The 27,973-nt window shown below is 36.1% G+C and overlaps 1 protein-coding gene across 1 annotated transcript; it reads left to right on the top strand.

The window, feature by feature from the left end:
* Nucleotides 1-1,921: 1,921 nt before the first annotated feature.
* LOC134649595 (allantoicase-like) lies at nucleotides 1,922-7,136 on the top strand. The gene is made up of 8 exons (XM_063504415.1): nucleotides 1,922-2,077; nucleotides 3,859-4,057; nucleotides 4,370-4,450; nucleotides 4,568-4,728; nucleotides 5,097-5,253; nucleotides 5,710-5,856; nucleotides 6,414-6,592; nucleotides 6,883-7,136. The coding sequence occupies exons 1-8, from the start codon at nucleotides 2,021-2,023 to the stop codon at nucleotides 7,015-7,017; spliced, it is 1,116 nt and encodes a 371-aa protein (XP_063360485.1). The 5' UTR covers nucleotides 1,922-2,020; the 3' UTR covers nucleotides 7,018-7,136.
* Nucleotides 7,137-27,973: the final 20,837 nt, after the last annotated feature.

Below are 27,973 nucleotides of genomic sequence, written 5' to 3'. Positions count from 1 at the left end.
AGACGGACAGACAGACAGACAGACAGACATGACGAATCTATAAGGGTTCCGTTTTTTGCCATTTGGCTACGGAACCCTAAAAACATGACGAACTGATTTCATTACGATGCTAAGTATCATTAGGTATTGAAAATAATGTTTGCACAAAGTAATTGTGCAATATTGCGAATTTCAAGACCTATAAAATCAGATACGTACACACCTTTTTTATTGTCTAACGTAAAACTGTACCAATTTTTTTATTTGAAAACAAGGACGATATTAAAAATAATTGTTTCACCATTAGGGGAGAATTTGTGTTACATGGTAACACTCGTCTACACGCACACATTCAAACCGTCCGCCATTGCAGTGTCACAGTTTGTCTTGGGTGACAGTCCGTCCGTAATATTCTAGGTCCATGGTATGTCCGGGTGTTCTCCTCTGCAGGTCCCATTTCTCGACCGATTCACGTGATGATCATGTTGGGTAGTCCAATAGATTTTTTCTGTCGTTTAATTTCTTGGAAAATGGTAGAAATTGGTATGAAGGACATAAATGCCAGTAGGGTCTATTACCTTAAGTATTATTGTGAATGATAATGACTCACGCTACATTTTATGCTTATGAAGCCTATCGCGAGGTCTATAGCTCACAGAGCCACTTCTTTATTTGGCACAAGGGTAGGCAAATAATTAATCGTGTATTTACCCAATTAAAGTACCTATCCATCATGTTTTGTAAGTATACGTCCGATTTTTACTTTTAGGTACAAGTTAATATACAGTTCTGCTCTAGCTTTTACAATGTTTGGATCAACACAAAAAAGTCAATGAATTCACAATAGCGAATAAATGGTTCTATCAGTTTTTGCTCCTATTAACCTTTTCCGACATCGACCAAACTATTTCCAGATTCTTCTATAATTCAATCGTCTAGCGCGTTATATTTTTAGATTTTAAACATTCCACTATTTTGTACACAAATCAAATCCTTTGTATTTTTTGTTCAAACCCACGGCTGGCCGATTTTACTGACATTCTTTTTACGATTTGCGGTGGCTATGTTGATTGTTATGGTTTTTATTAACGAGAAAAATATTGAGTACTATTAATATTAAACGTTTAATCGTATTATTCCAATACAATCCTTAAACGCAATATTTAAATGTTTCTGATCTAATATTTTTAAAATGTTTAAGAATTTAGTAGGACTCATTTATTTAATATCAAATATTAACTAGATTTTTCGTAAATGTTACTGACCGACTTTTAAGTACCTATCTTCTGCTTAACTAAAAATGTTTCTTGTTTAACCTGAAAACATCAAGTTATACGTATAAGTATTTATTAAAATTTTAAATGCTACGAGGTGTGGTTATGTTGTAGAATATTAATGAATTGAAAACTCTAACTTTATAAAGACATTCCAGTTGGGCATACTTAATTTCAAATTCAGACTATAATCAAGTATTAACCAATAATTTGTTATTGTTAAACGTTTTATTCAGCAATTAATAATAATACTTATTACAGTATTTATTACACGTAGCAAACAATAACAAAACAAAAACACTTGTATACCGTGAAAGTCAGAAAGAGAACGTGTCATGCATTAGAGCGGGATGTTAGATGTACTCTACTGTAGGTACATAGGTAGGTAAGTTGTGCCCTTAGTTGTCAGAAACCAAAAAAGGTGCCGTCCCGGGGAACATTCCAATGGACTACAAAAAGAAGACTGTAAGGTGTGACTAGGGTTTGCAATTCGGATTCGGAATGTATGAAATTATCCGGATCCGCGGATCTTCCCATACATTTCGGATCCGTCGTGCAAATCCTAGGTGTGACGGAATAAACCATATTAGATGGGCCCGTGTCAGTCGGGCGACCTAAGCATTGTGATAAAGCCATTGGTTTTGTTATTGTTATTATCAGTGTGTTAACAGCTATATAAGTGGAGCACGCTCGGCTCACAGTCATTCAGTCTCCCGAGGCATCCAAAGTCGATCCAGCTGTACAAAGTGAAACGACAAGTGTGAAGAATGATTGAGACGAAAGCGCCTGCGTTTACGGAGCTTAGCGAGTTCGCTAGTGTTGGCGTAAGTCTTATTTTACTATAGAAGCTCTTGTAGTTACTATTATCATAACCCGTACCAGCTGTGAAAAGGCCTTCTTCAAGCATGTATGGTAGGTAAAGCTTGTGAAGTAGAAAAATAGCTTTTTTGAAATTCCGGGTTCCAGAAATATTGAATTTTGGCTGTAAACGGTTTTGACATAAGATTTCAATTTTTGGTGTAAGCCCGACAGTCTTCTTTTTTTAAGCGATGGTCAGATAAAACATTTTAGTCAATTAAAGTTTCTTATGTTGTCGAGTCTTAAAACCGGTCAGTCAAATCAAATGTTTATGAAAAGTATAAATATAAAGCTAAAATAAATATAATTATGTTAACTCATTAGAGACAAAGCAAGGTAGGTATCCCATAAAGATAATTACGTGGTTTAGATTCCCCCAACTGGCTTAAAAGCAGTTAAAGTAATGCAAACTGCCCGCAGTGGCAATAGCAGTGCCCAGGCGCTGTGGTCTCAAACTTAGCCCCTAATAACCAGAACTCTGTGGCGAAATTCACCTTTACGGCCTTCACCTTAAGTACCCTTATGGTGCACCCCTTAATTAGATGTCTAGATATAATCTAATTTAGTCGTTAAAAAAGTTTACATTTCTTCGCCATGCTAAAAATAGGAAGGTTATATTTTAGTGAACTCCATAATCTACATTGATTTAGTTGTTGTTCATTTTACATTGAGAAAACAAAGTTGTCGTGCATTGCTTTACAGTGAGTGTAAAATGTTATACATTTCTAATTGTATATGTACTAGTAATATACTATATTTTTATTTACACTTAGAATAGGTTATTAAAATTTTACTGCTTGCGTGACTTTGAATGAGATAAAAAAAAAACAATTAAATTTGCTGCCGTCAAAATTATGACTTTTTGTAAATACATACTATTGTGCATACAGACAATCCGCAAAAAAAGAAAAGAAAAATCATAAAAAAAATCCGCCCCTCAATTTAATGCGCATTCATATATGATTCTCGATATAATACCGAAGTTTCCTTTCAATTCGATACCAATCAACTGGATTCACCTTTAATCGATATTTTGTTTCTATCTGTGTATTCAGACCGAAATAGTGAGGTAGGCCAGATGGGCAGATTACGTCAATCATGCCGCTGCAGCGGCTTATGAAGCCCGGGGCGGAGTAAAAATGGGAAACGTTAAGCCTGGCAGCGATTAATAACTTCTGCTATTCCTGCTTTTTGACAGTTAATGATAACTTGTTTTCTTATGTTACGTTATTTTACCATTTTAAGATCTCTTTTCACTGCGACAAATAATGATAGTCACCTACACCTGTAAAAAAACTGTTCGGCTACTTAACGTTCTACAATTAAAAAATAAACTAAAAAGTATTTTCAGTAAGAGTGTAGCTTAAGGTTTTTTCCCTAGTAGGTACCTTACTTGTTGTGACTATTTTAGTATAGCAGCAGCAGTTTAAAAGATATTTCCAAGAAAATACCCGTATAGATATCATAACAATTGCCAATCGACCAAGATTTCCTTGAAAGCATTTATACTGGAATTGTTAAAATTATTATTTGCCGTATGTTTACCAGGTAAAGGTATATAAGTAAAAGACATAAACCAATCAAATCATAGTACGTAGGTACGTCGGAATATGTTTACCTTTACCTAATTGTCTGCTTTTTTTTTTTCTTTTTTTGCCTATAATAGTGTCCCACTGCTGGGCAAAGGCCTCTCCCCTTATCTTCCACGCTAGTTTTATATTTACGTTAATTTACATCCTTTTTACAGGCTGGTGGCAAGGTAGCGTTCGCGACGGATGACTTCTTTGCGACATGCGAGAATATGCTGGCAGACAGCGATCCTCTGTGGCTCGCTGACAAGTACACCGAGTACGGCAAGTGGATGGATGGATGGGAGACCAGACGCAAGCGCGTGGCCGGCCATGATTGGTGTATACTGAAGCTTGGCACCAAGTGCGTTATACGTGGTACGTATTCAGAATTTATTTTCATCTCTGTCAGCGTGTCTCTGTTTTCATTTCTGTCTCTGACAGATCAACTTACCTTTTGATAATACAGTCTGGTCTCTTCGTAGCCTGGTCTGAGAGCCACTGGTCTGGTTTGCAATTAAGCAATTGGCGTTTATTTACAGAATTTCTTCTGTAATTTGTTCTCAATCTTCCTTTTTTAATGATAGATAGGTAGTATCAATTTACTCTTGTTAGCTAAACGTTTATTTGTACAATATCAAACGATATTTGAATGACTTACATGTTTATTACATTTGTGTATTTTTACAGGTCTTCTTATCGACACAGCGTACTTCACTGGAAACTTTGCGCCAAAATTTTCGTTACAAGCCGCCTGTTTAACGCCGGAAGGTATGTTTATCAAAGTTAAATATTCTTTTTACTGTTCTTTAATTATTCCATTTAATCATAGCACAATAGTTGCATTGTTGTAAGAGTTTTCACAATTTTTTATTAATGTTAATACAGAAGAATCAATGCTACCGGAAAGAAATGACTGTATGGGCACAGCGTGTACAAAGCACGAAGTAGAAGCTGTAGAGAGGCTTGCAACCAGCAAGTGGAATGAGATCGTTCCTGTAACTGCCCTCAGACCAGGCTACGAAGAGACCAGACTGAATTATCAAAAGGTAACTGATCTGACTGAAATAGTACCTAACTCAAGTATACCAAACAAAATAAGTACCTATGGTACCTAATGAATTTTCGTAGAGAATTATTTCAAACTTTCAAGCACGTTTTCTAAAGTCCTAGTGCTATAGCAGTATTAGATTAAATCCCTAACCTCAATAGGTCAAGGTTTCCTTAAAACTGCTTTTATCCCGTTTAAACTCGGTCAATGAATGCCTTTTCCTGTTAAATTTCATTTTATGTTTGATTGGTAGAATGTTTCATGTAAAATTAAATATAGATTTTTGTTTAAATAGGTAATGTCCTTTGACAGGCTTAAATCTATTAGAACATCATCTTCTTAAATTATAATTATTTAACATTATAGGTACTGAGTGACGAGGCATACACACATGTCCGCGTAAACATTTTCCCTGATGGTGGCATTGCGCGACTCAGAGTATACGGTGAAGCAAGGGCCGAGAGGCCGCTGCCTCATCACATGGTGGATTTGCTGTCCTTGCTAAACGGCACCACGTGCCAAGGTAAATATTTAGCTAAGAATTTAATAGGAAATTGATTTCAATTAAGGTCAACCGAGGTAAATGCGTCTTTTAAAGATTTCTTCTAAACGGAACATTTTAGAACTATTATAGCCATCTGCATTAAAAGTGTTCAGTTCAGTGACCACACTTCAAATAGAGAGGGTTGCAATAGTTCTAAAATGTTCCGTTTAGAAGAAATCTTTAAAAGACGCATTTACCTCGGTTGACCTTATCAAAAATTCCGAAGCCATATAACATAATAAATATCTTCATGCAAAATAAAATCAATGCATATAAGATCTCACATTGATTTACTTAAGATTTAAGTTGATGAATTTTGCAGTTTCCCACAGTAGACTCTACTACTATACAGGAACACGATTTAAATAAATCATGTTACCAATATGTCCAAAGCGTGACCGAAACACTAGTCTTACCAAAACCTAACTATTTCAGGTTACTCAAACGCTCACTACGGCCACCCGCGCAACATGATCAAGCCCTGCAAGAGCAAGTGCATGTCGGACGGGTGGGAGACGGCCAGGAGACTCGACCGACCGGGGGTTATCGAGGCTAACGAGGATGGCACGCTCAAAGTACCTGGTAAGGTACCCATATTTATTTTACTATCAATTTGGACCCTGTGGCGATCAGTCTTTCAGTACACTTCACGACAGTTAAGTGTAAGGCCTGAGTGGACGCTTGCAGCGGAGCGTTTGGCGGGGCATGCAGCGTGGCGTCAGGCTCACAAGTGATTTGAGCAGCGTGCACTAAGGCCGCTCCTATACGTTTGCATTTGTTTGACATGCACGCTGCACGCCCCGTCCCGCTGCACGCACAACATGAGCGTCCACTCAGGCCTTACACTTAACAATATAGAGATTTTTAGCATTTTTTTAGCAAAAGAGGACTAAACTGTATAGGTTAGATTCGTGGTATTTACGTTCTTTGAAGAGTACTTTGTGTCGATTTTAAAATATTAAGGACCCTTTCATTTCAAAACTGTGTAACAAAATAAACATGTATATAGTTCGCCAACCTTAATCTTATTTAAGGCTCACTCTTATCTTTGAGTTACATTACTCAGCCAAATTAAAAGCACCTCTCAATGAACAACCGTTTTGGTTAGCGCTTTTTTTTAATTGGCTACTTTATTTCAGGAGAAGAATGGGCCGTCTTCAAATTGGGTTTCCCGGGCAGGATCAAAGAGCTGTGTGTGGATACTGCGCACTTCAAAGGCAACTTTCCCGATTCTGTCAAGATAGAGGGCACCTTCTTAAGCCGCGATTGGACGCCTGAATCAAGGCCACAGTGGAATAACATCCTAAGACCAAGCAAGGTGAGTTCCTACAAATCACTTGCCATCTTGCCACATTTTTTTTCCATATCCGTATCCAACCAGCATAAGGGTAACATTCCATTTCTGACCGAAATTAGTAATTATGTACTCTTAATATCAAATCAAAAAATCAGATATCATTTATTTCGAACAAAAGTCCATAACAATAAACAATACGATAGTTATTCAATTCTTACATTATACCTAAAATCTATTATCTATTATCTTAAATAAATAATACTAGATTCATACCTAAAGAAACAGACACTAAAATCCAATTTTGTTTGCAGCTCTCAGCACACAGTGAGCACTGGTACAACTGTGAGTCGGACCTGGTGACGCACGTCAGAGTAACCATGGCGCCTGATGGCGGCATCAGCAGGGTACGCGCTTTTGGATTCGTCGACCATACGATAGTAGTTTAATTTAGAAAAAAACATTGTGATAACTTCATCTTATGTGCATAGTTTTGCAATGCAGCCTAATCTGCCGTCTATCTTAGATTTTATAGGAGTGAGTAGCTGACGCTAGAGAAGCGTTTTTTGTGCTTTTTCTTAAAAACATAGTGTCATATTTTCTGAATTCAATACTTAAACGTATTCCCTAAACTTTGTAGTAAAAAAATATTTGAAAGTCTTTTTTATAAAAGTAACAACAAACTTCTTAATTTATTTCATGTATGCATATAAAAAGTTATGTGAATAACTTACTACTCACACAATTTAAGTTAATGTTTGTGTGTATATTTTATATTAAGTTATCTATAGGTAGGTACCTACCTAGTACTGTGTGTTTTTACTATTATTGAAGCTTGTTATTTAATTATTATTACATAATAACAATTGAATATGGTACAAAGTTCCTTGTATTATACCTAAAGTAATTTAATGTACTTAGTGTTAAATTTCAAGTATTACTATATTAAATAATTTACACATTAATACCTAGTTTAAATGTTTACCTTTAGCGTATTTAAAAAAAACGGCCAGCATGACCATAAAAGGTTTAAAGTGCCAGTAGAGGCATAATTGACGCTGAAATACCCTCAGCGTATAACCTAACCAGCGTGAAACAGATCGAATAACTAAAACTCGACTTGGCCTGTAAGGCTTAATAATAGCCTTTGAAATGGCATAGGTACTTGTGTTACTTTGTGTTACGATTTGTCGAATATTACTGAAATTTCACTAGGTAGATGTTTTAATAAAACATTCGTATGTGAATATACCCAGAATAAGATGATATTCTAGCAACAGACTGCAAGTTTTATAAAGTAAACTTACCGTGAAATTCATATTTTCTCGTTAGGTGAGGGAATATTTTATTTGGGGTAATAAAGCTCGTATTTCAAAAGAATGTGTGAGAATGTAATTTCGCGCACTTCACTCGTGACACGCTCCTGATGGGCTCCCCTAGGCGCTGGTTGCTTTGTGCCGTTTTGAAAATATGTAATCTACTTATATAAAAATAATATTAAACTTTTTGACCGTACAAATCTTAACTAAAACAGGTTTATATAAGTATTTACAGTACATATGGTGTTAATTTACCGCTCTAGTGCTTAGGCGTGCGTATGTCGAAAATTTAAAGGGCCGTATGTACTGTAAAACGTTGTACAATTCACGTGCGAAAAGGTAATTCGTAACTCGTATCGCTTTAAAACACGAAGGGAGTGGTCGTGATTCAATTTATGGCCACTCGTTGCGAATAGGAAATTTTCGCACTCGTAATGCGCTAATATATATTATACCTTTTTAGGAAATGCGTTTAATAGTGCATGTACTGCTTTGTTAAATCATTGTTCAAACTGGAGCAAAAAACGTAACAAAGTCGACAACTCGGCCGCAGCAACCATTTGTCACTGTCGCGTTGCTACTGATTATAGGTACTTACCTACCTTTTATTTTACGTAGGTACTTAAAATACTTATTCTACCTAATCATTTTCTGAGTTGATTTTAATTTTATTGGAGTCATTCAATTACAAATGGTCAAGTGACTCAAGTCAATATTAAGTGTTTTATGAAAATGTAGCCTATAAACAATAGGTACTAATCGTCGGGTTAAAGTTTTCATAGAAAGTTTAAGTAAGTTTAGTAGTAAAAATATCATTCAAATAGAGGTTCAACATGGAAATCCTAAAAACTAGAAGCATGTAGCATGTGAAAATCTCAGGCACATTATATTTTTAAGGAATACTTTAGCGGCGTAATGTTATTTCTCAGTGAATAACACAAAAAGTATTCTATGCCATCACGTAGAACTAGTTTGGATTTGGAATTGGTTGGGTGAAAACATGTTAAAAAATCAGATGAGTTTTTTAATCGAGCATTACTTACTACATAATTATATTATTCGGAAAAGAAAAGCAAGTTAGTGCACAGCGAGCAAAGAGTTTATTAAACTAACGCTTCAAAGGTTGCCAACGTTTATTCCTTTTGTTTTTTGTGTGAAAAACCTCTATCGTGGAATGGACGGATGGCGTGTCCGTATGCAACGACTATGCCCGTTCATCCAGCTCAGAAGGAAAAAGTATATTGTTAAAATAAAGCGTTTATGTAAGATTCGCTCTTGCACGTAAAGTTGTAGTTTGGGAAAACACAGAACTTTCCTCATGACTACACTTTATTAAAGGACCTGTACCTTAATTTTAATAGATTGTTGACATGAATTGGGTGGATATAGAGCTTATAAAGGATAATTTATCACACCACCAGTAATGCAGTAGGAAAATATGTATATGCATATCATTTGATACCAACCGGAAAACAAAACTACAGCTGCTGCCGAAACGGTCGAAGACCTTAAGCGGCGCAAATATTCATTTTTGAGCCGTTTGGGGTGGAAACGCCCGGGCCTTTGGGACCTAGAGCTCACATGATTTTTTAATTTTGAGTAAACGCCTAGTAGGCAATAGTGGTGACCACAGGGCTGCGCTGGTTCATTCCTTGACCATGAATTGCCATCCATAGCGGCAACTCTGCCAGGGTTCCTGGGAACACTAACGTCAGGTTTTTAAATAATGCAAAATATTTGGGAGACCGAGCGAAGCTCGAAAAACATGCAAAAACTCGAAAATGTGCGTTTTCCCAGAGACCAAACCTAGCTAGATCGATTTTTGCCCCCAAAAACCCCCATATAGCAAATTTCATCGAAATCGTTAGAGCCGTTCCCGAGATCTCCGAAATATATGTACATATAAATAAATAAATATATAAATAAATAAATATATAAATAAATAAATATATAAATAAATAAATATATAAATAAATAAATATGCAAGAATTGCTCGTTTTAGGGTATTAGATTATGTAAATCCTTTTGTAGATAGTATATTATTTTGTACCTTAGGCTAGTCAGATTTTTCTATGTATTTAATTTAATTTTATTAAATCTTTTTTGTTGATAAAAAATTTACGGCACTCTGTTAAAAGATTGCTGTGGCGCATTGTCAAAAGATTCACTGTCTTGTCGCGTCACGACTCCCATATTCAACACAGTGCATCTTTGGGAGCAAGGGCGACCTTATTGCCTGTGGTCTTTCTTAGAAGACAGATGTACTTCCCCAGTTGGGTTATTGCAGATTCAAGTGAGATGTAAGTAAAGAGCATTCTAACTCGTATTAAATGTTGCGAAGAGAGTCACAGAGTAAATTGATGTGGTATATTCCACATCTCATTTAGGTAATTTCCAACTCCCCGATACTGAATAAGCGCAGCATAGCTTCACGTGTTGCAACATCTGATATCACAGACAGTGTGATAACGGGTCAAAGCAAAGGCTAGGAAGATCTGCTTTACGCTGGTTACGAGCACATCGTAGACAGACATTACTGGTTATCAGTGACCTGTACCATTTATTGACCTCAAAAGCATTTATAGGTTGCAAAACCGAAAGTTCCATGCCATTACGTTTGACAAATTACCTATGAAGTTAAAAACCGACAGATTATAAAAACGGATCAAACTGTGGAACTTAACAAATCTGTAGTCTTTAGTTTGTTTCCTTGGATTTAAAATCTAAAGTGTTTTTATAATGCATTGCAGCGCTAAAAAAACAGTTAATCTTTGAACGTTAATCTTCATTGACAGTATGATTTTGACTCATTTTCATTTTCCAATATTGCCTAACTAACATTAAAAAAACTAGAGACGTATTATGTGTGTTAAGATAGCCATTTAAAAAACACGATGGTAAAGTGTGACTTGATTTTTTGGTACATACATGTAGTCCAATGTTTATTTATTATATTATCTGTTTCAAAATAATCTTCATGGTTCAAGGTGAGAGGTGGTAGTCATTCGCGTGCCATGCACGTGGGGCGTGTAAGGCTATTATGCGTTCAATTACTTGAGACATAATTCTAAAACGTTAAATATAGTATTAATCTAATATCTTTATCAATAAGTCTAATATTTTGGGCCTTGGTCGTCAGACACCAAAACATTAATAAAGGATATTTCCCGAAAACTTGTTGGGGTGTCTGGCGACCTACGAGCAGGGTATTTTGCCCAAAGGCTGAGTTTAATAATACAGCGGGGAAATGCGGCCAGTGTCCTGGGGACTATGCCCCAGGTGATTAGGGAATTAGGTTTCGTCTAAAATGTATGTAATACCTGTGTAAATATTGTAAATATATATTAAATAAAATTTATTAAAAAAAAGTCTAATTCAGATACATACAAATCAGCTCTAGAGCGAGCGGGAAGCTTGTAAAATATCATAACCATTTTATTGAAAAAATGTTTCTGAATTAATCCCCACAATTATAGCTTAACTTTAGCCTTTCTCGTCATCGAGGCACGATTAGTGCACACGAGAATCATTGTGGGGGATATAATGCTAGCAGAAGCCAATCATTTAAGTACCTACTCGATAACTAAGTACCTACATACGAATTTAAGTACCTACCTTAACAGGATTTATTTTTTGTTATCTGTGTCTGTGTGTATTAGACATAGAATTTGACAGAAGGAAAGAGAAGAGTCGTGGAATGTGTATGGGCCCAATACATTCCACGTCTCTTCTCTTTCCGAACCGACGGAACAGACTTTAGAGCAATACGAGTACTTATGTCACAATTAACTATTAAGTCAATTATCCAATGCCATTCAATAAGTAATATTTCTGAATAACATGTTCCAAATATAGCTCCAAGTAAAATGAAAAACAACTAATCTATCCACGTATTATTTAAGCGAATAAGTAGGTACTAAGTTAATCTAGGTTAAGTTTATTTTTAATTTGTACAAGTGTGTTTTGTTATTAATAAGTACTTAAATCTTTAAGTTTGTTATTTAAGTTGTGGCTTCATTCGTCAAACTTGACTCGAAATCTGTCCTTTGTATCAATTTACTATACATTTAAAAAAATTAAGGATATAATACATGAGGCAGAACCGTGAGCGTTGGAGGGTCTGCCATCTTGTGGCTGAATCGGAAACATAAACTGTACATTGACAATTCGCGCCAAAGCAAGTGCTGCCCTTTATAGTTTACTTACGTTTTCATGTGCATTGTGGGTTCTGCCATCTTGTGGCCTATTTACCTTGGAAGCTTAAACTTGACATTTAAACTTCGCGCCGATAAACAGGGGGTTCCTGTGCTGCCCCCTATAAGTAGTTCATATAAGTATTATATCTACCTAATTTCTTCAAAAAATTCCACAAAGCTACTTTACATTCTCCTTTATTAAGATTTGAATGTAAGAAATAAGTTTTTTCTCAAAATTAGAACCTAATTTAAAACCCTCCCAAAATCCATAAGAAGTGTCAATAAACCCACTTAACGCGCATTGCATGTAATTTATTTCGCTCGCACCTAACCTTCGGTAGCTTTTTATAAAAAGTCACAACTCGAAAAGCTAAGTTTCCATAGAATATTTCAAAGCAAATAGCATCAGTTTGACAAGGGTGTGACACGGGATGGCTGAGTGCCAATTACACCAGCAACGCCCAACTGGTTCGTCACACCTGCTGTGTTTCGACCTATAAAATTGTAGTGGATTGAAATTGGCGAAAGTTTGAAAAGTTTTAGAAATTTTAATGAAATGTGGGTCGGTCGGCCGGCGAGCGGGAACGTAGTAGAAGGATATTAAATAAGTCGTATAATATGACAGAGCTACGTATTTTAATACAAGTTATATTTGTAAAGTTTGTTCGAAACTGGATAAATAAAATATAAGGGCGTACTCGGATTCGTGTAGGTAATGAGATTTATTGAAGTCAACTGAACTTAACCCTTGGTGATGGAGTTCAACAAGATTCGAAGAAGCCACGATCCTCAAACATTGCGAGAACGATTAAGAACACGTTCTTATAAGGATTATAACACTATTATATATTGTAACTTTAACCCATGTCATTGCTACCATCTAACGTGAAACGTTTTCTTTCATTTGTATTTTTTCTTCCAGTACATACCTAACAGTTAGTTATTCCAGTCTCCACTCTCCAGGGAGTAGATAGTACCGGAAACGCACGACAGTAGGGTTACCGTATCACAATAAAAAAAAAGAATAATTTATTAATTTAAATTGAAGATTGCCTCACAATGACGCGCTCTTAAGGTGACAGTCCATTTCCAACCGCAGCTGCACTACTGTTCATTTTACTATGGAAATTGACAGTAACAGCGACGCGTTCAGTACCAGGAGTGCAGCCGCGGTCAGAAATGGAATGTTACTCTTATTGAAACCCAAAGGTTGTCAGCGGGCTCAGCACGGTTCCATTTTTATCGTCTATCACTATGCCCGTCACTTTCGCATTTACATACTTGTTAGAACGTGACAGGCATAGTGGTAAACGATAAAAATGCGACCGTGCTACTAGGGCAGGACGGCTCGTCTCAATTAAAAAATGCATTTTTAATACAATTGCTCAAAAAGTTTAGTTTATGTAGCTGCAAATCGTGCGTAAAGTTTGATTTTTTACACTAGTGCTAAAAAGTAATCTAATTGATACTTTTTAAATAAATGAGTATTATTCGAGACCCGCTTATAAATGACCCACCTGAACAACGCGATTGGGCATAAAGGAGTATTATTCGAGACCCAATAGTATTACTTGAACAATGCGCGATTGAATGAAGCTGTCTTTCGTACACTGCACTTAAGAATATAAATGTAATTAATTAGATATATATATAAATATAAAGAAATAAAAATAGATTCATGTTTTTTTACATAATCATATGTTCTGAAATAATAATACAATTTCTCTTTAATTGGCATAATGCTGACAACAGAATCCACATTGAAAAAAAAAGGCAATTAAAAGTAAAACTTTTTTATTCCCTTCCCGCCATTTTTATTCAACATTTAAGTGATTTATGTTTGTAATTGCCACGACCGTATCATAAGTTATTAAATAAAAATGAGTGATTCAGACGATTTTGGAGTTAATTTAACGCCACCAGATAACAAAGCAAAGGCATCCGTTGCAAGTGACAGTATATTACCGGAAAAATCGAAAGCATTATACATTGCTGCCTATGAACATTTCGTCAACTGGAAACGAGAAAAGCAAACTGTATCATTCTCGGAAAATGGCTATTGTTGGCGTACTTTCTTGAATTATCTGAAAAATATCAGGCACCAACTATGTGGTCAAAATACTCAATGTTAAAAACAATGGTAAAAGATAAATAAAACTGTGTTTTTTATTTAATTGTAGTTTTTTCGCAATTGTATTAAAAAACGTTGTTCGCACGTGCGGAAGTGTCATTTTGATTTGTTAGCCGTTCGTCTGGCTAGTATTTGGTCCAGGTCGCTGTTTGTCCAGTTCGCGTTTGGTCCAATACGCAATTTGTCCTAAAATCCGGACCAAAAGCGAATTGACTCAGTAGCAGTTGGTCCCAATCGGAGTTCGCCATATACGCGTTTTGACACACTCGCTCCTCGCCCCAAATGCGGTTCGTCCTATACGCAAATAACCCTTTTTCGTCTTTCTTTGACTAATTGGACGTTTAAATATTGTATTAACCTTTGTTTTACAAGGCCTACAATAAGAAAATATACGAATGGTAACCACTCTCCCCTGCCTACTCGTCTAGATACGAGTAGGCAGGGGAGTTATTGCACGGTTTGAGATGTTAAAATCAGATAATATACCTACAATCCTAAAGCAGCGTAATAATTGAAAGAAAACTCTCATTTGGGCAAAATAGTTAATTTATTTAAAAAACAACTTAAAACTTATCTTAACAACAACAAAAAAAACCTATACTTAGGACCTTGTCTTGGCTTTATAACACCAGTGATACATTATGTTTTTCCTTAACCTTTAAAACACTATAAGCGTTAAGATAGAAGGAAATTAAAATCAACAAGTGACAGACTTGTTAACGAAGCATTTTATGAAAAATTATTTTTTTTAGGAATTGTCGTGGTTGTATCTCATTTCCTTCTAGCTTTCTTAAAGTTTTTTTTAGCATCCTGTTGAACTTTAAGTCACACAACCTTCTTTTCCTGCTAATTGAAGAATTTCTTCTTATTGCAGTGTCAAAATGCCGCCCTTCTTTTTTTAAATGCTGAACTAACAGCAGTAAGTTTGGCTTCACTGGTATCTTCTTGTTAATCCTGTTGTGCCACCCTTCGATAAGATTCGTCGTCCTTTGTTTTTCATAGGCAACACTTAAAATCTTAGGAAACAACGGTACTGCTGTTCAGAAAGTATTGCTGAAAAGCAAGAAATTCATCACTGTTCTGAATGGATCCAGCTGTCCCCATTATCTCCAACCAAGTATCCGCTAAAAAAGCGTGTTGGTAACAAGGTTAAATATGAACAGTGTCTTTTAATATTTCTGCCGTCAGACGTCTTGTTCAAATTTAACTCCTTGAACTTTTTTCTAATGGCCTACTTATACACTTTATTGATCAAGTATGTGTCATATATAGCGATACGGTCAGTCGTGTACTTTTGGTCGATGGTAGATATTTTAGAACTGGAATGTAGATTAATATTATGTTATATAACGTCCAATTAGTCAAAGAAAGACGAAAAAGGGTTATTTGCGTATAGGACGAACCGCATTTGGGGCGAGTAGCGAGTGTGTCAAAACGCGTATATGGCGAACTCCGATTGCGACCAACTGCTACTAAGTCAATTCGCTTTTGGTCCGGATTTTAGGACAAATTGCGTATTGGACCAAACGCGAACTGGACAAACAGCGACCTGGACCAAATGCTAGCCAGACGAACGGCTAACAAATCGTCATTTTCACTCGTCCCGAGTCTTGACCCTCGCCTCTCCGCTCGGGTCAAGAAACCTCGGTACTCGTGCAAAATGACATACTTCTCGCACTTGTATCGAAAACTACTATTTTGAATTTGGAATCTTCTCTCTAATTTTATTTTAGTTCTAAATCGAGACTTATATAAGTATTTTTTATGTTGGTGTGTTTTTGTGAACAATAAGCAGTATTTTATTGATCACCAAAAAAATTCGAAGCAGGGTGCGAGGTAGGGTACTCTTTGTATATTCAGTGGCTATACTTACGCCATCCGTTAGTATTTTCTGGCACGACGTTGCTTGACAGACTCGGAAGAGAAACTTACATACTTATATTTCAGGAAAAACTTTGACATCTGGCAACTCTGTACGGGTGGCTTTATTCCATTACGTAGCTCTGAAAACGGTAGCGAAATTATTTTTGTGGGTCCCTTTATCCAATTTATTGAATAACGTATGTATGTAAATTTGTTAGGATAATGTTAAACCGGTTTGTTTTCTTGGATCGTGACTGGAAAAAATATGCGGTCATATACAAAATAGATACCTATGAAAATAAAAGTGATATATGGATTCTTTATTGTGTTGATTAGGTAATTGTGTATTTCTTACTATTTAGTTATTTTTAGTAGTCAATATCATGGGCAGTTGCTGCATGCCCGTTGCATAACATTTAAAAGCTTTCCACACTAACCAAGGGGCCCGATTCGGAGTTTGAAATAGACATCTATTCGATATCTTTTAGACATAACCAAGATACGATAACGATATGTTTATTATCTAACCTGTCAAATTTGACATTACCGCGATTCTGGAGATACTCTTGAACGATTTCCAAGAGATATGACTTAAGGTGACATTCCATTTCCAACTGCAGCTGTACTACTGCTCCGGCATTACTGCGGCGGCCTGAACGCGTCGGTGTGATTGTCAATTTCCATAGTAAATTGAATGACAATACCGACTGCATGTAATATGGTCATTTTAACGTATTTCCGACCGCAGCTGCACTACTCCGACACTACTGCGGCGGCCTGAACGCGTCGGTGTGATTGTCAATTTCCATAGGAAATTGAATGACAATACCGACTGCATGTAATATGGTCATTTTAACGTATTTCCGACCGCAGCTGCACTACTGCTCCGACACTACTGCAGCGGCCTGAATGCGTCGGTCTAACTGTCAAATTCCATAGTAAAATGAATAACAAGCCGGACTGCACGCAGCATGGTGATTTTCGCGCATTTGGTGTATTCTGGCAACTGCGGCTGCAGACCGCACGTCAAATCTGTCACTGCACTGAAATGTCTTGGTCACAGATATCAGTAGTTCTAAGCAAAGAGGATATAACCAACTACGTTCTAAGGAGTTTATAACACCCAAGGATAAAAAATCCCGATAGTAGAGTCTGTTCGGAAAGAGAAGAGTCGTGGAATGTATTGGGCGACATACATTTCACGACTTCTCTTTCCGCACAGATTCTACCTACTGTTAATTTTTTGCTAATCTATATTGAGCCATATCACAAAGCAAGGTAGGAAACCAGAAAGAGAGCGTCAAATCCGGAGAGTTAACTATAGTCTGGCAAACCCAATTTGCCAGTAAATATGAACAAAGAAAACTCTACTCATCGATTTCTTTTGGGTGTTAGTACTAGCCTAAGACAAATATAAATGCTTCTCTCTGTCTATGTTTGAAATGGCCAAACTATATTTTCCTAGGTATTAGGGGAAAAGCTTTGTTTAAAACCAAATTGATTCACGAGAGAAGCAAATGGTTGATAAATTAAAATATTGACAGTTTATTTAACCTTCAAGCCTTGAAACCACCGCATTTCAAGGCTTGAAGGTTAAATAATTTGCAGAGTACCTACAACACGGATCATCATACCAACACGAGGAAAATATTTATTATTCAGATTAATTTATTAAAAGTTATTTATATCAGCCAAAGTCAACGAAATAGCTTTCTTCATAAAGGATTTTTTGTCTGGTCCGTCAAGTTTTACATGCTGGTCTGGTCATTAACTGTTACTGTCAAGAGCGCCGTCTCCCATGGTCACCTGCAACACAAGAGCAATTATAAGATTTCAATTTGCGACTGGACTATAAAATATGAAGTGTAAATTGCTCAATTATAGCAATTACAGATGCATTTATTAATTTATACCTTTAGGTACCTGAAGAAAGTAAAATTGCTTTAATATTGAACCTCAGAAAGATAAATCTGTAATATTTTGCTAATACCGAACGACGTGTCACATTGCCTTCTCCGGAACCCACTAATCACTTTGCAGAAACCAATGAAAGACCTGATAAAAGAACCTACCTGAGGACGTTTATCGTAGACTTCTAAATCCAGCCGGCAGTGTCCGCACGTTTCTGACGGCCGAGTACCTACTCTCCACTGACTGACACTGCCGGCTGGATTTGGCTGGATCACGTACCTACGTGATGTAGGTGGATCAAGTGCACACCCCGTATACTTCACAAGCTACATGAGTCGCGCTCACGTCGGGTTGCTGTGTGCTGTTGCGGTCGTCACGCATTTAGCCAAGAAGATGGGGAAGATAATTTCAAAATGTTAGCTTACCTTAAGTAATTTTTCCTCTGCATTAATTTCATTTGGGTAATTTGGGTGTATTTATTCAATTATTAAGCCTCAAACACCGTTGAATTGCTTTACATTTAATCGGTAATATTCCCTGAATCACAACGACAATTCAATATCAGATTTTATTGGTAGCTGTCTTCGACTGCCTCTGACTCCCGTAGAAAGGCAATCTGGTCTTCTTTTTCGTTAGCATGTAGCATTATTGTAACTTGCTTTTTCTTGTAAAATATACGAAAGTAAATTAGTATTTTTATTTGTACGTCTGACACTGACATTGATTGACAAGCAACACGAACGCTGCTGCGACTGCACGACGCAACAGCAGCAGTCGCCGCCGCTATCGCTGCTGTAGTAATGTCGCACCAGTAAAGCCGCAGCAGTAGTGCAGCTGCAGTTGGAAATGGACTGTCACCTTTAGAGATCCAATTCACATCCAATAGATATCTAACACTATCTAACGTAAAAGTGACATTGGTTACCCGAATTGCGCTGCAAAAGAGAACTAGTTGAAATCTAAACTATAACGTATCTAGAATGGATCTAATTACGTGTCGTATCTTGTGAATATCTTGAAATTCAAATACGGCAGTAAGAGTTTCACGTTTCTTCTTAATTCAGTGAATAAAAAGCGGCCAAGTGCGAGTCGGACTCGCCCATGAAGGGTTCCGTATTGAGGGGATTTTTGACGTATTAAAAAAAACTACTTACTAGATCTCGTTCAAACCAATTTTCGGTGGAAGTTTGCATGGTAATGTACATCATATATTTTTTTTAGTTTTATCATTCTCAGGGGGGGGGGGACACACACATTTTACCACTTTGGAAGTGTCTCTCGCGCAAACTATTCAGTTTAGAAAAAATGATATTAGAAACCTCAATATCATTTTTGAAGACCTATGGGTTCGATGAAAAAATTTTTTTTGAGTTTCAGTTCTAAGTGTGGGGAACCCCCCAAAATTTATTGTTTTTTTTTTTCTATTTTTGTGTGAAAATCTTAATGCGGTTCACAGAATACATCTACTTACCAAGTTTCAACAGTATAGTTCTTATAGTTTCGGAAAAAAGTGGCTGTGACATACGGACGGACAGAAGGACAGACAGACAGACAGACATGACGAATCCATAAGGGTTCCGTTTTTTGCCATTTGGCTACGGAACCCTAATAAACAAGGCAACACCTACCAACCAAGGCAACCTACACGAGTTTCTAGTGGTCGCATGTCTGTCGAATTTTTGCTTAAGGTGACGGTAGAGGTGGGTAAATTTTCAGATTCTGTCAATTTACCCCATTTCACACACAAGCGCACTTCACGCACACTACCTCACTTTACTGGGACAGGTCATTGACCCATCAAGTTTTTTTAAGATTGCGTTTTGAGTTTAGTGTTAACCACTGACCTCTTTTGAGGAACAGAAACTGTAAAAACGTTCCATTGAAAGAAGAAAGAGAAACAATACATTAAATCTTGCTCTCCTTGTCTGTTCATGTCACACGTGACGTATTTAAATTCTAATTTAATTCATTTGATTGTTAACTATTTTCTGCATATTATGGCTTTGTCGAGATACGCGTTTTGTAAAGTTAAACCGAATAAACCCAGATGTCATTAAGTCAGATGTAAAATGTTATTTACTACTCTATACGGTTATTCATAAGGCGAAAAATCAATTCAATTAAAAATTTAAATAAATAAAGTTTCGGCAGGGTGGAAATTTAATTAAGGCCGACAAAATAAAATTTAATAATATATGTCGGCTGATGTACCCCTAAGATCTTTACAGATTTACTTGTACGAGTATCCTATATTCGCTATTTATTTTGCTATTAAATTTATAAAATTAAAATAAATAATTAAATATTATACTGGCATTCCACCGCTATTATTTCAGTGCTGAACTGATTATCTTCGATCGTAGCCTTGATGATGTAGTTGTACTTACACTTACGGCGGTAGGAGCGGCAATGAACCCCGCGCAGCGTAGAACGAGAGGTGCGTTGGGATAAGTGCATATACATATAATTCTTCGTGCGTCTGTCTGTCTGTCCGTCCGTCTGTCACAGTCTATTTTCTCCGAAACTAGAAGAAGAAGAAGAAGAAGAAAGAAGAAATACATTTATTTAGCATCAGGTACAAGTAACACACAATACAAGTAACACAAACAACTTAGATGCTAAACAGGATCCCCACTCAGCATAATGCCACGGCAAGCCATGACGCTGATTTTCAGTGGGTACCTGACTTAAAACTAATCTACATCTAAACTAAGACTAAACGAGTGGCAACACACTACTGGACCAATTCAGTTGAAATTTGGCACACATATGTAAATTTGGCACACAAATGTAAATTTGTGACCCAAAGATGGACGTGTAACGTAAATAAAATGTATTTTAGAGAATTTGAAATACGGTAGCCATTTTGGGGGGGGGGGGGGGGGGGTAAATGAAAAAATTAAAAAATATGTTTTTTAAACTATATAGTGTTACATATTAAATAAAAGAGCTCATTGTAAGAATCTCAAACATATATTTTTTTATAATTTTAGGATTAATAGTTCAGCAGTTATTCATGAAAATAGGCAAAAAATGATCATTCTCCGCCCACTTTCTCCGAAACAACTGGATCTAAAATTTTGAAAAAAATACACAAAGTAGTTCTTTACCTATATATGTCAGGAAAATCTATAAGAAATGTGCAGTCAAGCGTGAGACGGACTTAGGGTTTGCAAGATCCGTCAATTTTTCGGATCCGGATATTTCGGATATTAAAATTTGACGGATCCGGATATCCGGATAATTCGGATAATACGGATCTGTATCAAGAAAGGTGACGAAATTTACAACTTACATACAAGGAACAGCTAGTAAAATGTAAAATAATCATATTTTAGTTAATTACAATTATTAATAATTATTATTATTATCTCAAAACAATATAAATATGTATAATAAGATATTCAGTGTAGTCTTAATTAGGTATTCATATTAATAATATTATGCATTTTTTTTTAGGAGGCCGTAGTCAATTTGTAACCGAAAACGCCAAAAATGAAGTAATTAAAGCAAATTTATTTCTATATATCTGCTCAGAAGAATTAATTCTAAAGGTGCCTAAAACCACCGCTTTAACTTCGGCGTTTTTTCTTAAATTTGCCATTATAAGCTCACAAAATAGAAAATGGAGAAAAACCTACATTTATGTACTTTTATTATTATTTTATACCGGTGTGGTGTGATGTAATTTATACTATTAAAAAACGTACTTCCTTTACCTTCGTAAAATAGCTATACCTTCAGTCGTTCGACTGAGAAAAATGGCTTAGAAAAAGTATCTAACTCATTTATTCAGTCCCCCATTACAACAATCTTCCATTATAGGTATATATAAATCCAGTTAATTACTGCAAAATAATGTAGTATTACTACAAAAGTTTCGGCAAATTAAGAAATTTGGGCTACAGCTTCTTAATAACGAGAAAAAAATATCAATATTAGTTACTCAGCCGCACATCAAGCACATGTTATTTATGTTAACAGAAGACTGGGAACCGACACGATAACACAAAAAAGTCACTGATAACAACACGCACAAGCACTAATGGTGTTCCAGGTAGACGACCCAAAGGCGACTGAGCGAAAACCTGATAACAATTACTTTAAAACATACAAATATTTACCCTTATTCCAGTCAGGAGGCATGCAGGTAGCTCGTTTTTACTGTTACTGTTACTACTGTTTAGTTTAAGCAATATTTGTATTTATTTTATGACGTTATCGCGTACCAATAACGCGACCAATGCAATATTTAACAGATCCGTGAGATCCGAAATATCCGGATCCTATGAGACGTTGGATCCGGATCTTAGATTTGACGGATTACCGGATATTTCGGATATCCGGATCTCAAACCCTAGACGGACTTAATATACGGAACCCTTAGAATGCGAGTCCGACTCGCACTTGTTTTTGTTTAGCTCTTATTAGGTTTAAGGAGTTTTATGAGTGAAAAAAGAAGTTTTTTGTTTTATGTGCCCGCGTTATTGCCGATCGATTGTGTTTTAAACGATAATTAGACAAAAAAACTTGTTTTTCACCCAACGAATATAGATCCCCATGACACATCTTCCAAGTCGCCTTTGGATAGGCTTAATTTTAAAAATAATTGAAATAATGTTCTATATCATTCATACTTGCAAAAAAAGACTAAAAATAATTTACGTGACCAATGCTTATTATTAGTAAATATCTTACAATTTAATATCTGATATATCACACGATACAAAAAAATGGCCGCAAAGTTAAAAGTTTATTTATTTACGTTACTAGTCCATCTTTGGATCACCGACTCTTTGTCATATGTGAAAAATGTGTACCAAATTTCAATTGAATTAGTCTATTAGGGGCAGACACACGAGTGATCTTAAAAGGGATTTTTTTCTTGAATGATTTGTATGTACTTACCCCAACGCACCTCACGTTCCACGCGGCGCAGCGTAATCAGTAAGTACCTAATAATTAGTGTCCGACCGAAACACAAATTTCTGTATATATAAATATTGTTGTCCTACTTGCTCGCCAACTTTTGGTCTTTGTCACATAGTTTAGTTTCATAATACGAAGTACTATTTCGTATGTTTCGGCCAGGCCGAAAGATTCGGCCGTTTTTTGGCCGAAACCGAAACTACGGCCGAAACATGATTTTATGGCCGAAACTGGCCGAAACCGAAACCGAAACCGAATCTTCGGTCGGACACTACGAATAATCACAATGGTCTTAAGTACCACAGACCCTACTGTCGCTTAAGTCCTTTATGACAATCTCTGCCTATTAGAACTTATAAAAAAAAAGAAACCGAGTAATTATATCCAACTACCGAACCTGCTTACAAATTTTCTCGAGATATTTGAGAAATGTGATATGCAAAGGAGAACATTCGAACAAACGAAAGTATTTTTGCCCAAGCTGAAACGGAGACCTTCGCCTACGCTCGATCAGTGATGGTTTAGGTACAGTCAGCTGCAGGTCACCCCTGCATAGAAGATTGTATGCAGGGGTGGTACCTTTTCTCTGCAGCTGACTGTACACCTATAAAAAATTGTTGTACCTGCTGCAATTTTATACCGGTACCGTACTTTATATTTCAACAGGTATAGTACCTTCAAAACGAAGCGGTATTGATAAATAATAACGGTACCGTACCGCCTATAAATAATAATAATAATTCAGCCTATATACAGGGTGGTCCAAACCTTGACGTCCAAAAATTTTTTTTTAGATTCCTCACGTCGTGGGCTATCAGAATATACCCCATGTATGTTAGCCGATTTTTCGTAGTTATCGAGTTATGATTTTTTTTTACTTTTAACTTTTCATATGAAATTCCGGGGTTCCCATACAGAGTGGCTAAAAAATAACTGCATTTCCGTTGCCAGGGAGGTTTTGGGACTATACTGAGCAACTTTTACAATGGGGCCAACCCCGAAACCGCGAAAAAAAATTACCCTTCCATAGAAAATGGACTAGCCAAAATGTATAAAAAGCCAATTTTTTTTTCGCGATTTCGGGGTTGGTCCCATAATAAAAGTTGCTCAGTATAATCCCAACACCTCCTTGGCAACGGAATGCAGTTATTTTTCAGCCACTCTGTATGGGAACCCCGGAATTTCATTGGAATAAGAATAAGAATAGAATAAGAATAAGAATTGTTTATTGCCACATACATGAACATAAAATAGAGTTAGAATTACTTACATAATAAAATAAAACAGTTGTTATCATATACAAAACAAAAGTGAGAAGATCTTTGTATTAGGCAAAGGGTTCCAGTCTCAGCGTGTGCCGGGCCTAGGTGCCCGGCGCTGGTTTTCAGACCGGTCCCAGACTAAGGACGGTCGGAGAATATTACCTACATAGGAAAAGTTAAAAGCTTAAAAAATCATAACTTGAAAACTACGAAAAATCGGCTAACATACATATGGGGTACATTATGATAGCCCACGATTTTTGGACGTCACGGTTTGGACCACCCTGTATAGACAATAATCTCAACGCTAGCCCAATGCGGATTGGGGACTACACACACAGCTTTGAATTTCTTCGCAAATGTATGCACTACGAGTATGCAGGTTTCCTCACGATGTTTCCTCCTTCACCGAAAAAGCTAGTGGTAAATATCAAATGATATTTCGTACATAAGTTCCGAAAAACTCATTGGTACGAGCCAGGATACCAATGAGTTTTTCCTTACCGCTTATACCGTAAAGAAATAATGCAGTCTCTGCTTTGCACGATTATTGTGTGGACATAATTCTTATAATCACCGAAACATACATTACATACCTCTACGCACAGAATGTCATTGAAATAAAACATTGTTTTTATAGTAAATTAATATAACATTCGATTTATACACATAACAATAAGCAGGCCAGGCCGCAGCGATATTGGCCTGTAAGCTTCATCTCGGTCTCCAAATCCGCAAAACTCGCTGGTACTAAATGCTGGTCTTGCCGTTATTAATTATCTTGATTCTTGAAGATTATCAGAACAGCACGTTACGTAATCGCATACATAGACGGAACGAACGTCAACAAAGTAGGTGTAGACACTGCAAGTCTTTAGGTATTAAACGAATTACGCTTCGTATTAATAGATGAGTAATATTTAAATGAACATATAATATTCTCTAACATAAATACAAGATTACAATTAATTGACATCAAAAGTCATTGACGTACAGAAGTCATATACATTTTTATAATGACGCAAAATTGATACCAGCATAATGAAAATCAATCCCAATCAGTAAAACGAGTCTTTAAACTTTTTTCATTTTAAGCGGGTTTTGAAGGAACAAGTTACTTAAATTCGATTGTAATCGTATTGTTTTAGGATAATTTACTGCTGTTTTCGACCGTTACGACCCGTAAATAACAACAACTCACATTTAAAATTTGACTGGAGCTCGACGTGATTATATTTATTTACCCTATTTTATGAAATACAATTTATCTACTGGTATACATTTTCGTATGCGTATATGATGAAATGTCTTTATTAATGTCAAAAACGAGCTATGACGATGTACACGTCTGCTTCGATGCAAGGCCAACGGCCATCTGACTCGAAGAAGAGTTTTGAGTGATGTCGTCAATGTATGGAAATTATACGAAAGTTTACATTTGGGATTGAATTTCTGTGTTGTATTTGTGAGTAAAAATATAAGTAGATAATAATCTGGTAGTTTAGTTATCTAGCCTTCAAAATCCCACAACAACTCAATTACTGTCAAAGACAAAACTGTAATGCGTCTTGCTCAAACGGAACTCCATATTTTGATTTTTGGACACTTTTAGTGTCGATTTGTAGAGAATTACAGGAAATAAAAAAAAATATGGCGTGAAGAGCCGGTACACGGCTTCTTCGTGAACAGATTTGCGTATAATTTAATGCAGTTATTAATCATTCATTGAACAAATTGATTGCACAAAGTGAGGTCTAAATCGAAAACGTCATATACCGTCCCCTTAAATATTTTTCTAACCCGAGTCAAGAATATTATTTGCACTAGAATGCACTAGAATGACACTAGGAATCCTAACCATCAAATAATAGCACTAGAATGTCATTCGTAATTCTAAACGTGATAGGTTTAAAAATGTTTTCGATTATCTCTAAAGATATTTACGTAACATAGAGGCCAATTCAAATGTAAGTACATTTGACATCAAAATGATATTTAAATGATGTCAGTTAGGTACCAGTTGCGCGTACCTTTCGCTCGTACTTATCCAATCATGTATAGGCGCGAGCGAGATGTGCAAGCGAATTATGACTAACTGGCATCATTTAAGTATATTTATATCATTTTGATGACAAATATTAGCTCGAATGGGCCCATGATATCTGGCAATGATAAAAAAACACAACTACAGCATTTACCATAAGTATTCTGAATGACATAGCCATCCGGATCGGAATCTTCATTGATTTCATTTCGTGAAATGGAATTCCGTTTCGACGTTCAGTCTCACAGAGAGTGTGGGTGTCCTTAGACATGTTTAGCTTATGCTCCGAGCTTGTAATATCCGGTCGTGTATTCCAATTCGTTCAGCGAGTCCAGGGCGCATTGATTTTTTGGGCAAATAACTGTGATATGGCTTTGAGGCACCGTTCGCCTGACCCTTTGACTCGCGCATGCTCGCATTTGGAATGAACCTGAAGAGACACTGGCTCCAAGTATTGGCTTGGCTGGAAATACACTCGGATTAATAGGTCTGATATTAGGATTGGAATGTATACAGTGAGTTCGTCTTGTTTTATGACAGAAGTAAATAATAACATTATTTTTATTGAATAGGTACGAGTAACTAGTTGGCATGATGTAAATAACTGCCATAATATAAAACAATAATAAATACAAAAATAAGAACAAGAACGCAATCCCTAGCTAAAGATTATTTGTTTTAATTACCTAATCAATTAAGAACAATAATTAACATTAATTTGTAAATAAGACGTATTAGGCACTTTTAACACTATGTATATTTTTTATAATAGTTTCCTCTTAAAAAATATTTTACGTCTGTTTTCAAAACTATGTTCGGTAATTCTAAAATCTAAATGCTTCAGAATATGGGATAAAATCCACCCAGAACAAAATTAGTGACGGATTCAACATTATAATCGCGGTAGCAATATCATAATGTGGCTACGAGCCTCAAATAATTTATCAAGGAAACGGACAATTACACCTCCTGCATCAAGGCCGCAGCAGCAATGCCGCGAAAGTAACGCAGCTGCAGTTGGCATCCGAAAGTCACTTTAATTATATTTTCTGAATTGCCCGCGACAATCTGTGTCCCAAATATTTGTACACCTTAAATACAAATATCGGCTTAGTACTGTATATTTGTCAATTCACGTTTATAGTAATACACTGTATATATCTTGTTTGTAAATAAATGATTAGGATATAAAAAAAACACGTTTTAAAGAAAATTTAACTTTCTAAACTTCCTTCAAAAACATATTGTTGGTGATCGTCACAGTTATTTAAATAAAGCACCGAAACAAAATCACAACGCTGAATAAAACAATGAACATGTAGATTTTTCACTAACGTGAAATGATGTTACCCTAATAGACGTAAACAAAGATTTATGCGCCAACTCGCTGCCTCTATAAAAGCCTCTGACAATATAATAAATAGCAGGCGAATGCGTTCCAACAGAGATACATCGAACGCTGTGCTCCTTCGTGGTTAACTTTTTTGTATCTTTAGGAGTTCTACAATAATAATATCAATAGGTACCTATATATTAGGAGAAAAAATATTGAGATATACATATTTAAAACCGGTTATAAAATAATATGCTTTAATACATATGTGTTCAAAGCGCAAAAGATTTATAAATGTTATAAAAATATTTGGCACTTAAGTTTTAAAAATAACCTCCAGAATGGATTGCATTTTGTTATTAGAAGTGCCCGTTAATGAACTTAATTTCGTATTTCGGGTCTAGTACAAGGAACTTT

This window comes from Cydia amplana, chromosome 7 (assembly GCF_948474715.1).
Source record: "Cydia amplana chromosome 7, ilCydAmpl1.1, whole genome shotgun sequence".
Classification (NCBI taxonomy): domain Eukaryota; kingdom Metazoa; phylum Arthropoda; class Insecta; order Lepidoptera; family Tortricidae; genus Cydia; species Cydia amplana.
Note: the sequence above shows the minus strand (reverse complement) of the source record. Positions and strands in the feature narration are given on the sequence as shown.